Genomic DNA, 14,747 nt, shown 5'->3' on the forward strand with positions numbered 1-14,747 from the left:
GGTTATTACTTAACTCTCCAACAACCAATTTGAGTGATTACTAATAGAAAAATGCATTAATATATAGGAAATTATGAGGTTAGGAGAAGACCCTGAGGTAACCACTTCGATCCACAGACAGGATCATCTCGTATGGTCGCAAAAGAATAGCTGTGTCGGTGATAAGATCCTGGTGGTTCTTGAAGCTCCGTTGTTGCTCAGCAGAAATGATGGAGAATCGAGAGGGTTTTCCAACGCGTTTCTTGTTCACCACGGGAGACACTAGCTTCTCACTGATAGTAACCATCTTGGGATGAGACTGGAACCGCGAGTATTGCACTCGGCAGCCATCCTCGTCTAGTCCACACACAACGCACGAGTTCTCAGGCGAGCTTATGTCGCAGAGACGGACAATTCTGTCGGAGGTTGAATAGACAAAGTAAGCATACTTGCCATCGTCAGTGAGAGTGAGAGAAGTGGCAATTAGCGACTTGGAGTCCTCTCCGTCTTGAATATCCTCCTCTAGAATACCTTCATCGGCTACAGCCTCACCATAGAAGCTCTGGAACTCTTCACTGTCTACCTGGACAGGCTCGAAGTTCATGGTGTCGACGGTGGAGTTGTATGGTTGATAAATCTCGCTGCAGGTGCCTCGTTCGATATCCCATACGGTCACCAAACCGCCAGAAGAGCCGCCAGAGACGAAGATGCGCTTTCCACGACCTCTGGGTTGCAGACAGATACGATGTATGGTCTTTCGACCTGGAATGCCCCAAGACTTGACCAGCAACTGGAATCGAAGGTCCCAGAGAGTAAGAATACCTCGAGACGTTCCAACAACAAGCCAATTGCCTCTCTTATCAACTGCAAAGGTTGTGGGGACACCGTAGTGAGGGGGGTTCTCGAGAGAATAAAGCAAGGTAAGAGATACAGAGCCTTCCTCGATACCTCTGATATCCAGAGCCTCAACACGGCCTCTGGTAGTGCACATGACCATGGTTTGTCTATGCAGCTCCAGCCAGGTGCAGTAGCCACTAGGGAGCTTGTGGGTATACATGATCTCGTATCGCTTGCATCTCTCCTTTTCGAATACAAGTTTGATTAACACCAACTTTGAGGACTCGGTGGCTGCAACAAGGATATTGGTTGTGGCGAATGCAAGTGCCTTGACCTTTGATTGGAGGTCAATAGTAAGACAGCTCTTGAAGATTACGTTCTTCTCGAGCTTGTCACTCTCCCATATCCTGACAGTGCCGTCGTCAGAGCCAGTAGCAAACACCTGCTGATTGTGGCTAACGACTATTCGGTTAATCTGAGCCGTGTGTTCGTTGGAGATGGCGACCAGTGTACCAGTAGGCTTCCATCGCTTCGAGTTCATAGTCTGAGTCTCAACAGCGCCCTCGGGGTTCTCTCTGATAGACTCGGAGGCTTCCAGGTAAGCTTGGTGAAGCATCTGCTGAACATAGACGTCCTTGCCGTCATAACTGGAGAATGTGGCAGGTTTGGTTTCATCAGGGAAGGTCACGCCCTCTTTCAAGAAGATGTTGTTAAGTGGAACTCCATCGAGATCCAGAGCTCCAGCGTCGTTCTCCTCCCTGGTTTGTGCAATCTGACCTGCCAATTGCAAGATGTATGGTCTCATGGTTGCAAGCTTCCAGAGATCTGCTGTATCGAAACCAATATTTTGCAGTTTTCCAATCCAGATATCGTCTTCTGGGGACCGAGGAATAGAGTCGTACGTCATGTTGCTGGCGTCCATCTTGACAGTGCTCACAGCAAAGTTGCTCATTTGACCGGGAAGTTGAGAAAGAACAAGACTTTGAGCAAGGGACTCATGGGGCGTGGGTTTTGAATCCATATCCCAGAAAAGTGAGTTGGAGCTCTTCTTTCCAGCCCACGTGATAGCCAGAGAAAACACTGCTCGGCTGAGCGGCTTCTTGGAATTGAAGTACAGAGTCTCAAGATCGAAATCTGTCACATCGTTTGCCAGGTATGGACGAACAGCGGGAAACAAGAGACAGAACTTCTCAGCAGTGTTCAGCCACAGCGAACAGACATGGACAAACTTGAAGGCAGCCAACCGGATCCAGTTGTTGGGACTCAGAGTGAGCTTGAGAGCAATTCCAGTAGTCTCCCAAATGACTGCCTTTCGAATTAGCCCCAGCTCGGCGAACACACACAACACGCTCATGATCTTATGCACAACGGCCTCTTCGCTGTCAGCGAGAGTCTGAATCATGAGTGGGAGTATGTATCGCTCCAACGACACTGCACCGATAAAAGGAGCCAATTCTAGCATGGCATCGAAAAATGCCAATCTCAAGGCGTAATTTCGGTCATTGAGATATGTGATGAGATGACTGAGAAGCACATCATTGGTTCTTCGCTTGCCAAAGAAAACAGCAAGGTCCAGGATGTTCTTCAGTAGTGCTACCTTGACGACTGGCTCTGTGTCTGTGATCAGTCCAACCGCACAGTCTTCAAAAGACTCCACCAACTCCTCCCTCTCAGTATTAACGTTCTGTGTCTTGTTGCCGTTTATGGTTGTAGTCATGTTAGCCAGACGGCCAGCAGTCTTGGCAAACAAGGGGAGATAAAGAGCCAGAGCTTCTCTTACAATCACCTCATTAGAATTGATTAGTGGCAATAATCTAGGTACCAGGTACTCGGAGAAGACAGTCTTGTTCAAAGGAGTGATAGCTTGGACCATTTTCATGAGATGAGCCACACTGCGGATGGCAGCTACCTGAACAACAGCCACTGAGTCGTTGAGAAGAGAAACCAGATAAGGTAAAGTTCTGTCGAGTCGAACCTCATCGTTGACAAATTGCGAGAACATGAGAATGAGGTCACAGGCCTTTATTCGACTGATGGAGGAGGTAGTGTGTTTAAGGGCCGTGAAAATGACCGATAAATAAATTAAGGGAAGTTCATCTGCTTCGTGCTGAAGGTCTCTGATAACCCAATCCTTGACACCTGGTAGGTTGATTGTGACGCTCTCCTCTGTGGGTGGCAGAGCAAATGCCAAGTCCGACTTCTTTGGCACACCCCACTCGGGTGTCATTTTGAAGTTGAGGTGAATGCTTTCAATTCGGTCGTCGCACGCCGTGGGGCCCTTCATGTACGTCAATGACGAAATGAAGTCGTACACAAAGTCGTAGAACTCTGGAGGAAATGCAGATCCCTTGAACTGGTTCAGATATTCAGATGCACTAAGCCGGTCTTCAGGCTTGAGAGATATCATGCTTCGTACCATATCCCGTGTTCCTTCGTCCTCGATTCCATCCAGCTGCGGCTCGTACTCGCCTTGGCGATACTTGTAGAGTTGTGACAGGGAGAAAATAGGGGTACCTTCACAGAACAGCTCTGCAATCACGCATCCCAAACTGAACACATCATGAGCTCCGGTAAGCTCCATCTCCTGGGGCGCGCTCTGGGGACTGGAAGAATTGACGTCTGCGAAGCGCTCAGGCGCAAGATAACATGTTCGCCGTAATGAGGTGTCGAAGAAAAAGGAGAAGAACGAAGGGTCGTCTGACGGCAAGCTAACTGGCTTAAAGGGTGCAAAATCCGATAACAAAGCCCAGTTCCACGACGTCACAAGCGTGTTTTCACTCTTGATGTCACCATGGAACACGCCTCGGGCGTGACACTGCTCTAGGCCCTTGAGCAGTTGAAATGCAATCCACTTCTTCTCGGTGAGATCCAGAAACGGTCGGGTGCTGATTCGGTCGTAAAGATTGGTCTTAAAATTCTGCCTCACCAGATATCCTGCTCGCTCCGTCTCCAATAGTCGCTGGTAAGGTGCTGCATTGGGCACATCTGCCAATAGCTTCCGTTGGTCTGAGTTAGTAACGGCGGTCAACCATTCAATCGCCACAATACGATATACTCACTTTCAAGCTGCTTTCCGTAGCTGCTCAGATCCACCCGTGGACTGGGCTTAATGAATACCTTGACAATCACGCTCTCATTGCTGTCTATCCTCGAGCCTTGGATGGTCTTGAGAAACCGAGAGTTGCCAAGCTTCTTTTCATAGAGAATGTCGTTGAGCTCTGCCACATAGGCCTCGATACTGACTGTGGCAGCAGACGTCGATACCAACGATATCTGTGCTCCCATGGTAGAACAAGTAGGAACCCGTTTCTATGCTGTGATGTTGTTGATAGGTTGATGTATAGAACGCCCCTCTAGACCACAGCACCCACATCATGCACGATAAAGGTGACATGCGGAACTAAGTTGAATCACGTGATGGCATAACGATACACACAACTGAAGTCAAGAAGGCAACTGAAGACGCAACTTGTCTCCAATCTTGAAATTCTACAATAATAGCCCGTCTTCCTTACGTCAGCTATAAATATATATTCGCGCTATTTACCGTGTGTGAATGTAGTCTTGGTGATAGAGACGGTGGGGATGAATGGGACCTCCTGGAGGGATTCCGCGAACCTCACGACGGAAACCCCGGACTTCCTCCTCCAGTTCAGCTTTCAAGTTCTCAAAACTAAGCGACTCAAAGTTGAAATCGACGGGGCTGGTCATGATGGCCTCACTGGAAGAGTTTTGAAAATTGGCAAGGTACTTGTGGCGCAGAGCTCCAACAGCGCTCACACGCTTGGTGGGGTCGAACCGAAGCAGCTTTCCAATCAGGTCCAACGCTGCAAAATCTGCATCGGGGAACAACTTGGAGTATGGGATGCCCGTATACTGAGGCATGTTGGATTCCAGCACCTCCCAGGTCTTCTTGATGCCCATGCGCTCCAAGACTGGCTTGGAAGGGATCCCTACCACTTTGCAGATCTTCTTGAGCTGATCCATAGGGTTCTGGCCTTGGAAGAGCGGGTGTCTACCCAGTAGCTCTCCAAATATGCAGCCGACAGCCCATATGTCGATGGCCTCCGTGTAGTTTCGGTAGCTCATGATCAGCTCCGGAGCACGGTACCATCTCGTGGCGACGTAGGCTGTGATTTGTGTCTTGTCATTGAGGTCATAGTTCATTCCTCGGGCCAGGCCAAAGTCGCAGATCTTGACAACTCCATCTCGGCTGACGAGGAGGTTTCCAGGCTTGAGATCACGGTGGATGACCCTGCCGGAGTGGATATACTTGACTCCACACAACAGCTGGTACATGAAGCTTTGGAGGTGGAGGTTTGTGAGCTCGATGGGTCCTCTGATGACGTTAATGAGGTCAAAGTCCATCAGTTCTGTGTTAATTGACTGCTTGGGGCTGCTTGTGTTGCATCAACACTCACCTTGGTAACAATAGAGACCATCATATGGCGTCTTGGTCACGTAGTCGAGGTCTATGAGGCTGACAATCTGTGTTAGTGGGGTTTCATAATGCAGGGTATCACATCAAGGGTGAAATCTCACGTTTCGGTGGCCACGCAAGCAGCGCATCAACCGGAGCTCTCTTAGAGCCCGTCGCACAAGCACCTCGCGATTGAAGATGTTGTTGACCTTCTTGACTGCAATCAGGTGCTGGTCTTCGCTCTTGAGGTCCTGTGCTGAGCACACTGTGCCATAAGTGCCCTGGCCCAGTCGCTTTACTAGCCGGTATCGTGCGTCCACTGCAAAGTGGATAGCCTGGTAAGCGTTTCGAGACGGCTCGTCCATGGTATCTGCGTTGCTTTAGTGATATCTCAAGGTAGCTGCTTTGTAGTACAAGTACTCGTACTGAGTGAGGGCACACAAAAGTTGGGGCTGGGAGCACCTTAAACTGAGTGTGTGGTACTGGTAGTAGAGTGCATCTCAACTGCGCTCCAGCTGCCTTTTGTGTCTAAAACGAACAAGGTTTCGTGACTCGGACGTGAGTCCCAAACAAACAATAGTGAATAGTGTTACTCGTATCGTACTTTACCAAACAACACAACTTGACATTGCAACAGGTCGCTGAAGATCACCAGCTAACGACAGACACACTATCTGCTACTTGCTACGAGCGCTAGCAACTCGGCTACTACAAAAAAGAAAGTCTTCTTCAGTCACGGAGCTGTCTTGACAATGTCTTACACTCGTGGCACTAGGAAGAAGCATCTGGCTCGACACAGGTCCACGCCAGTGTTGGCCAACAACTCACGCTGGAGCGACACATCTTCATTGGGTGCCATGGACTCGCCCAAGCCGCCGACTGCGACACAAAAAGATCTGAGACGCGACATCTCTTTCCATGTGGCAACCCCCGACCGAAGTGCATTTATTGGGGCTGATGACAGTCCGACCAGCGAGAGCGGAGACCAGTTTTTTCTCAGCGGCTGGAACGGACGAGTGGAAGATTACAGCTACCAGAGCATCTTCAGCAGCGACGACGGCGACTCGCTGACTGGCAGCCAGTTCAGCGCCGTTCTGGCGTCAGCTCCCCATGTGTTTGTAAGGCCCCCTTTTGAGGCTGTCGGAGAGTCTGCATTTGAGAATTCAGATTCAGACAGCCTGCCACACAGCTCCATGAACACGACCATTGATAAAGACGTCCACAGATTTCCCTCGACCTCTCCTCTTTATACCAAAGACCCCCCTACAGCTGCCCCCACCACTCTCGGAGCACACCAGGAAGCGTCCCACATCCCCCAAGACATTCCTGATCCCCAACAAGCCTACTTCGACTACGCTAGCGACTCCGGAAGTGATCTCTCCAGTTGCGCTACCACTCCCACAAACACTTCTGCCATCAGACACCGCCACAGCCTGACATTGTCACCAACCATGAGTGGATCCACGACAAGCTCGAACCGACAAGCGCTGGATAACATTTCCAATAGACCCAACCCTCGAAAGAGAAGAAAGTCCTGGAACCCTTCAGAGTCACCGGTGCGTGGGGGGACTGAAAACCACCCAATTGACAATAATGCCCCTGTCGCTTCGTCGTCTGTTGATATGAGATCTACTTCCCCCTCGCCCGCTGAGGCCGGTACGTCTTCCGGGCCAGCTGATACTGTGCAGACGAGCGCTGCTGGCGAGTTCTCTTTGCACCCCACGTCTCTCAGGTCGGCTTCTGCTCCCGGTCCTGTTGCATCCTCATCGGCGGATGCTCCGAACCGAGTGACCATTTCTAAAAGGGTTTCTTTTGCCAGAATACCTGTTCATACCGCTGCTACCCCCCCAGAGCCTCTTCCTTCCACGCCATCGTCTCTACAGGAACAGCGGAATACCCCTGGTGATCTTAACCAATCCCGTGCTCGTACATCTGCTGCTTCTACTGAGCCGGCTACCCCTGTTTCTGCTCCATCCACTGCACCCGCACCCGCTACTTCTACACCGGTAGCCAGGTCTGCCCTTGTTTCTTCGGCGGCTGAGAGGACGCCAGTCACTTCCGCGGTGGTCGTCTACGGCCAAGAGCCGCCAGCGCAAGAGCCTCCAGTGCAAGAGATGCTAGTGCCAGAATCTCCAGTGCCAGAGCCGCCAGTGCCAGAGCCACCAGTGCCAGAGCCGCCAGCGCAAGAGCCTCCAGTGCCAGGACCGCCAGCGCAAGAGCCGCCAGTGCAAGAGACGCTAGTACCAGAATCTCAAGTGCAAGAGCCTCCAGTGCCAGAGCCGCCAATGCAAGAGCCGTCAGCGCAAGAACCGCATGTGCAAGAACCTCGAGTGGAACAAGAGCAGCCACCGCAAGTGGCAGAAGAAAATGAGCCTGCGGTAGAGGAATTTCATTCGCCAGAGGAGCATCTTCCTATGGAGGATTCTTGCTCAACCGAGGAATCCCACCCGACAGAGGAGCCTCCATCACTGGATGAACAGGAGTTGCGACGCCACTCTGACACGTTCGAGCGCTCGACTCGAGAGCAGCATGAGGGGTATCGTCATCGACCCAACCCTGTTGTTACGCGCTACTCATCTCTCTCCGAAAGGTGTAGACGTCTCTTCACTGCGCTGACTGCTGAGTGTAACAAGGTCGATGCTCTAAAGACCGATGTTGCGAACTTGAATCAGACCATTACGCGCCTGGAATCTACCACTGTGCCTAAACAGGATCTCGTGACTGCCTCTGATACCTACGCCATGTTGAAGGAAGCCAATACAAAACTCCGTTGCAAGCTGAATAGCAGTAAGAAGGATTTGCTGTCGACCATGACAGGATTGGCTGACCGCCTTGAAGCATTGCATCGTGGAGTGCAAGATGCCCAGAGCCATGATGATGGATTGTGGGACGATAAAGATGGAGTGCCGAGCTCTTTGTCATGCGAGCTTGAACGACAGGAGATCAAGATCAACGAGACTGTCGACGAGGCGAACAAGCTGACCTTGCGAATTTTTAAGCTGACAGATGAGAAGAACGAGCAGGCAGGGGAGCTGGAGGCGCTTCAATGCAATATCAAGGATTCCTTTACCCACAGTGATAATCTTAAAGACCAGGGCGTGGTAGATGGTGTTCAGAAGCCTGGCGTCCAGGAGCCTGCCAGCGTTGTCGATAACATTGTCGTGTCGGGAGATCCTGTACAGAAAAGCCCACATGATGTTATTGATGATGAGAAAGATGCACTGCGCCAGTCTGTCGAAAGGCTGGAAGCCCAGATCGTGAAACTTCAGCGTGCCGAGAAGGTCGCGACCAAGCGTATTGCGGACAGCAAGGCCACGGAAGTGATTCTTCGGGAAAGGATTGCCGGTCTCGAAGAGAAGCTCGAGTATTCACAGGAGACAACGAAGGAGAGGATGGATGAGCTGCTGGGTGCTCTCGATCAGGCTCAGCAGGAGAGGACACGGGCGGTGGCCGATCTTGAAGCGAAGCAGGAGGTTCTGGCGGAGAAGTCAGCCCAGCAGTTGGACCTTTCTGCCTGTGTCACTTCTTTGGAGTCTCAGCTCAAGAGTGCTAAGATCGAAAAATCTCAGATTAGCTCCACGCTTACCTCCAGTCAAGAGGAAATTTCCGTGCTGACGGCCACCGTGGCTCGACTGGAGTCTGCTGTAAAGGACAAGGACGATGAGATCTTAGCTCTGTCCAACCAGGTAAAGCTGGGTGGCAGCCAGGCTTCCAGCAAGGTCCGGGATCTGGAGTGTCAGCTTGAGGCGGTTAACAAGGAGTTTAAGCAACTCGAGAATAACCACACCCACACCAAAATTGCACTGAACGTTGCTAACCGTCTCAAGGCGACTGGGGACGAGAATCTCGCAGAGGCCAAAGCTCAGATCCACCAGCTCAAGACCCAATTGGAGACGGACCACGCGCAGCTTCTCGGCGAGCAGGAGGCGGCCGAGAGCGGTCGCAAGGAGCTTGAAGGGCAGATCCGGGCTCTTGCTGGTCAGGTGCTGACGTGCACGGCCTACACCCCCATCGAAGTTCTGCTCTCTGGACTTCAGCAGAGCATCGACACTCTCAAGACCACTCAAGCAGAGCTGAAGAGGGCCCGAGCGTCTGTCAGCGCCAAGTTCAAGGAGGAGTGCAACCGTGTCGAATCTCTGCAAAGCCAGCTTTCTGCCGAAAGAGAAGACCGAGAGCGGGAGAGGCTGGCTCATAAGTCCGACCTCGACTCCTACGTTCTCATGTCTGAGACTTTGCAGAAGGAGAACGACGATCTTTCCAAGGCTGAGGCTTCCAATGCTGCCAAGCTGTTGGAGGCGACTCGGGCCCGTGCGCGGCTGGAGTCTTCAGAGCGAGTTCTCGCCGAGCGTTGTCGATCTCTGGAGGCTCTTCAGGAGCGTGAGAGTCTTCACCAGTCTTCCAATGCCTCCGAGTCTCTTCGATCTGCTGAGCTGAACCTTCTCAAACGGGAGAAGGAGCGGCTGCAGCTGTCTCATGACCGTGAGATTGAACGTTTGAAGCTGGAGATCGAGAGCGAGAGACAGCGGCGTCTTGATTCCGAGAACGAGCTGGCCCGTGGACGACGTCGGGAGACCGAGCGGCATGCGGAGTCTCGTCACGACTCTTATCGAGACTCTTATCGAGACTACGAGCCTCATAGACGACGAGAGTCTGGCGACAACGTTCGAGTCAACATCAACATTGGCTCCGACAGTGGTTACGGAGGCAAGGACCCTGCCCTGGTGTCTCTTGCTCGTCAGAAGATCGAGATGTTTCTGGCCAACGAGCGGTATCGTAGGTGTGCCGGGTCCATGACGGGAGCTGCACATGATGACGAGTACAACCGGCTGCAACTCTATCTAGTTGACTCGATGGGTGTCGAGCATGCTCGCAGGATTCTTACCATGTTGACCCGTCAGCTCGGTCAGCCCGTCACTGCTCTGCCCAATGAGATTGACAAGCTCGTTGGCAACAAGGAGGTGCTCAGAAAGTCACTCGAGTTCATTGACGACGTGGTTCGGTACTCTAACAACGATCCTGATGGCCCTGGAATTCGAGCAGAGCCTGGATCTATTCAGTGGTCTTCCAACCTCAACAGTGAAATGAGTCATCTGAAGCGTACATTGTACAAGTCGCACACCGGGAGGAGATTGAGGTATTGATGTGGAGGAAGCTCTTTAATTTATATTCATTATTATGTCATACCATGTGTTATTTGTAGTTGTAATGTAGAAGTACTGTAGTTGCCCAATTACTGCTTTGTTCAGTGCTGTGCTTCCTCCCCACTATCTACTAACCCTAAACCTGAATATCGATATCAGGATGCAGACAGAAATATCAAAGTTTGTAGTTTAGGAAATATTTGACGGTGAATTCACCATCATCATCACACATCCCCATGCAAACGACCAAGTCAGACACCAACAAAATCACGTGGGAGGACACTGAGGTGCCTGCAGTGTGCACCCAGTGTCTTGGTGCCAACCCCTACATTCGAATGACTAAAGAAAAGTACGGTGCCGAGTGCAAAATGTGTACAAGACCTTTCACAGTGTTCCGGTGGCAACCAGAACGTGCACAAAAAGGCTCTTCTCGAGGAAAGCCGCTGAAGACGAACGTTTGTCTTACTTGTTCGCGACAGAAGAACTGTTGCCAGTCGTGTTCTCTCGATCTCACATATGGACTGCCGTTGGCTATTCGAGATGCAGCTTTGAAAATGGAGCAGGAGGGAGGCGGCGGGGGACTCTCTCTGAGCTCATCTTCCAACACCATCACCAAGCAGTTTATTGCTCAAAACTACGAGGAGCAACTGAAGCAGGATCAACGACTTCTTACGGACAACTCAGTCACTGGTACAGGCAAGGCTCAGAGTGCAGCCAAGGGACTGTTGAAGCAGCTGGCTAACGCCATGCCGTACAGAAAAGAGCTTTATGAAAAGGGCCAGAAGGATAAACGGCCTGCTGACAGCCGCGACAGTAAGGCTCTGACGGCCGATGTCACCAAAATTGCATCCAAGCTTCCTCTGACGGGCAGTACAACACCTGTGCCCAAGGACGCCTCTATCAAGAGCTTGTTTTTCATGGGTGTAGAGGACGATCTTCCAGAGCACGTGATCAGAAAGCATTTCACGGAGACTGGAGGAACCATCTCTTTGTTGACGGTTGTACATCGGGCTCATTGTGGGTATGTGGTGTTTGAGACTCGAGCTGCTGCAGAGAAAGCTGCTGCTGCCATAAGTGGAGGACGACTAGTCCTGAACGGCTGTCGTCTTCGTGTTGCATGGGGTAAGCCTCGAAACCTGGGATCGTCCTCAGACGAGCAGTGGAAGCTCGGCCAGATGATCAAAAAGTATCTTCGAAGTAAGGGCGGAAGTTCTAACAAGGACGGAGCTGCTGGGCGAGATGAAGCTGCGCCCCCTCCTCCTGGTCAGGGTATCAAGTACCAGAGTCAGGGCAACATTGAGTTGTAGGGCTGGTTAATGACTACTTGTACTCACTATGTAATTATTATTTATTCAACCACACAGTTAATTGTTCTTCATTGTATAAAATAGTTAGTGTACATGGTGTTTATGATTGTATCTTGTCTATCTGGTATGATACCAACATTGACCTTCTGCTTAACCGTAAGTGTCGTCAAACTCCTCCTCGCTGTCAGGCTCGATCTCGGCCTTGGCTGCCAGATCCTTTCGACACATGGGGCAGGTGGCATTCAGCTTGAGCCATGGAGCGATGCATTCCAGATCAAAGTGGTGCTTTCTGTTGCATGGAAGTCGCACTACCAGTGGAAACTCATCCTCCAGGTACGGCGTGGAACAGATGGCGCATGAGTCTGACTCCTTGAGCTGCTTCTTGGGGACACGATCCAGGGTGTCAAGATACTCCTGACCCAGCCCCTTGGGCTTGGGGGCTTCACCTGTCTGGAGATCCAGTCCGTCGATGAACTGGACGAAGAAGTCGATGATTTCGTTCCTGTCTAGCTGGCGGATCGCCCGCTCGAAAGCAGGAACGTATTCTGGGCCGGGGTTAGTGTCCGACACTCCAGCCCTCCGATCTCGATCTCTTTCGACATTCAGAAACTGCTGGAGGTTGGCTCCGAGAGTGTTTCGAGGGTGGTTTCCGTCTTGGTCGGTGGATCCGTTGGCAGACTCGTTGGTGATATTGTGGTCCTGTTCGTAGTTGGACATTTGAGTGGCGATTAATGCTGCATTGGAGCTGCGTAATGTAGTATCGCCATCACGTGCAGGTCATCTTGTGATAGTTGCTGGGGTAGTGTGAGTTCGATTCCCGGTCTGGCCGTTTGGTAAGTCACCAACGGGGCAACGAAACCCTTGCAACCAATCTTGGCCAAGCCACAGGCTAAGTAGGACGACGACATGACGATTGTATTATGGAGGAGTGCTCATTCTGATCGGGTCGATTTGGCTTTTTTAGTGCCGAGGAATTAGCCGGTTTCTTTTTTTTTGAGCGACTTGTCGTCACATTCCTGACTCTCGACCCGACCACCAACCGATGGTTTAGATTGCTGCCTGCTTAAACTCACGCCGATACGTCGGTTGGGTCTTTCAGACTTCGGGTCTTCAGGAACCCGAGTGTAGGTATGTACAGGGCCAAGGAAAGAGCCATGCCACTCTTGCATTGGTGCAGTGAGATGAGCGATATATGAAAGCCAGTAATTGGCTATCGGTTGTTGTGGTGGGGGCATCCAATTATTCTCCTGGCAACAAAGAAATTTAATGTCGGTATACCCCTCCCGCATTTATTTGTTTTCTCCACCTCCCCCTCGTCGCCTATGAGACATTTAGGGTGTGGGTTGCTCAGTTGCCTGGTAACCATGATCGCCTAGTCCTCGAAGCCAGTTTTTTTTTCTCGAGCAGAAATCGTCCATTTTGGTATGTGGGGTGAATTTAAGCTGCACAAGTTTCTATCTTCTTCCACACATGTCCTTTTCTGTAAGTCTTGTTGGGAGAATACGCTTATTGTCTGACCCGACTTGTCAAATATGGTGTTAACCGAGAATGCAGGACTTAGCAATTACTTCACCTCGCGTACTCGTACTTGTACATGCACAACCACATAGCCAGTGTAAATTATCCAGCACACCCAGCCACAGAACACGGTCGAAACATAGCAAGACAGGGCCGTATATACAGCAAAAGCAGTGCCCACACGACAAGGAGGGACCCCGAAAAAAGATGGAACCGGAGTTAAGGATGGCGTGCTCTTTAGGTTGGAGCGTTTCAAACTCAAGCGACCTGGAACGGCAACAAAGGCGAAGGATGGTAAACAGGCCATGATGACATTTACTGACGAGGTGAGCAAATGTATCGATTTTGTCCAATGCAGCCACATCACTCACGCTGCAATGGGGATCTTGCCATTTTCTTGCTGCGTGGCATGGTGTAGCCAAGGGTCTGTCATGCACGGTCACTCCACAAATTGCAATATGGTCACATGGGACCTTCTCCCGTGTCTCTCATGTGTTCCCACGACTCTGATCTGTTACAGACGCGTGGTGTAAACCTCATCCCCTTTTTCGCGCACTGTCTGTGAACACAGCCTCGAGGAGCTCGCGTCCCTACTGCAAATCCCAAAAAGCTGTAACATTGAGTACGAGGATCAGTGTTAGAACGAAGAAATCAACGCACACGCATACAGCCCGCGATGTCCGGGGTAACACCAACGCCTTGGAGACGATACTTGCGCAATTTGACACATCCCGCACATCTTTGTCGACCGAACGACGACAAATTGCAAGCTTCATTGCTGCCGTCATCGGATAGACTCAAACTCGAGAGCTATCCACTTGGCTCATGCAGAGGTACAATGGGACGTCAGGGCACCGCGCCTTGGCGTGAATATCACTCCATTTGTGGGGTTACGCTCCAAACTAGTCAGTATGACACCCATTGTCAACTTTTTATGCATCTTGAGAACAAGCCAGGTCCGATTTGGCCATTCATCGGTGACTAGAGGACGGAATTTACCCTCATAACCCCCCCGGGACGTGTTGCCTTTCAGGTCTTTCTTCCAGCTTTATTTTCGTTCAGGCTTGAATTCTTTGTTGACTCAGAACTTGCTTTTTTGGCCTTGCCTAATCCAGCTTAATCCAGACCATGATGAAACCATCTTTTGCGTGGTAACTTGCACCTAAGCTGCCCGGGATGCCAATCCATTCTTCCCCACAAGCATTGTTTACTCGTGGCAGTGCGACCGCCATCGCTGCCGACCCCTGAAGAGCGACAGGAACAATGAACCAGCTAGCCGTCACAGTTACAGACTCTTTTAGCCTGCAAAAAAAAGAATCAACCCAGAGGCTAGACGCACCGACGAAGACATGCCAAGATATGGCCATGTATACCCCACGTATCACCGAATGCGCCATTATTGTGACCATTGCAGCTCCAAGGACAGATTGGGCAGCAAGACCCTAACCGAGGAAGTTAGTCACCGTCTGGAATGAAACACTGCTCTCTTCTAGGCCCGAGAGAAAGTGTCTCGTAACCAAGAAAGGTAAGGTCGCTCGAGCCTAA

At 51.0% G+C, this 14,747-nt stretch overlaps 5 protein-coding genes across 5 annotated transcripts; 2 read left to right on the forward strand and 3 right to left on the reverse strand.

Annotated features, from left to right (window-relative positions):
- Positions 1-79: 79 nt before the first annotated feature.
- On the reverse strand, positions 80-4,101 carry YALI1_E40076g (uncharacterized protein; the record flags this gene model as incomplete). The annotated part of the gene is made up of 2 exons (XM_504745.3): positions 80-3,822; positions 3,876-4,101. The coding sequence occupies 2 exons, from the start codon at positions 4,099-4,101 to the stop codon at positions 80-82; spliced, it is 3,969 nt and encodes a 1,322-aa protein (XP_504745.1).
- Positions 4,102-4,359: 258 nt separating this feature from the next.
- YALI1_E40089g (uncharacterized protein) lies at positions 4,360-5,184 on the reverse strand (the record flags this gene model as incomplete). The annotated part of the gene is made up of 1 exon (XM_504746.3): positions 4,360-5,184. The coding sequence occupies one exon, from the start codon at positions 5,182-5,184 to the stop codon at positions 4,360-4,362; it is 825 nt and encodes a 274-aa protein (XP_504746.3).
- Positions 5,185-5,988: 804 nt separating this feature from the next.
- On the forward strand, positions 5,989-10,377 carry YALI1_E40097g (uncharacterized protein; the record flags this gene model as incomplete). The annotated part of the gene is made up of 1 exon (XM_504747.3): positions 5,989-10,377. The coding sequence occupies one exon, from the start codon at positions 5,989-5,991 to the stop codon at positions 10,375-10,377; it is 4,389 nt and encodes a 1,462-aa protein (XP_504747.3).
- Positions 10,378-10,613: 236 nt separating this feature from the next.
- YALI1_E40144g (uncharacterized protein) lies at positions 10,614-11,684 on the forward strand (the record flags this gene model as incomplete). The annotated part of the gene is made up of 1 exon (XM_504748.3): positions 10,614-11,684. One exon carries the CDS (start codon positions 10,614-10,616, stop codon positions 11,682-11,684), a length of 1,071 nt encoding a protein of 356 aa, XP_504748.1.
- A 150-nt stretch (positions 11,685-11,834) lies between these two features.
- Positions 11,835-12,401, reverse strand: YALI1_E40161g (uncharacterized protein; the record flags this gene model as incomplete). The annotated part of the gene is made up of 1 exon (XM_504749.3): positions 11,835-12,401. One exon carries the CDS (start codon positions 12,399-12,401, stop codon positions 11,835-11,837), a length of 567 nt encoding a protein of 188 aa, XP_504749.1.
- Between the last annotated feature and the right edge of the window lie 2,346 nt (positions 12,402-14,747).

The sequence above is a fragment of the Yarrowia lipolytica genome, chromosome 1E, assembly GCF_001761485.1.
Source record: "Yarrowia lipolytica chromosome 1E, complete sequence".
In the NCBI taxonomy this organism is placed as follows: domain Eukaryota; kingdom Fungi; phylum Ascomycota; class Dipodascomycetes; order Dipodascales; genus Yarrowia; species Yarrowia lipolytica.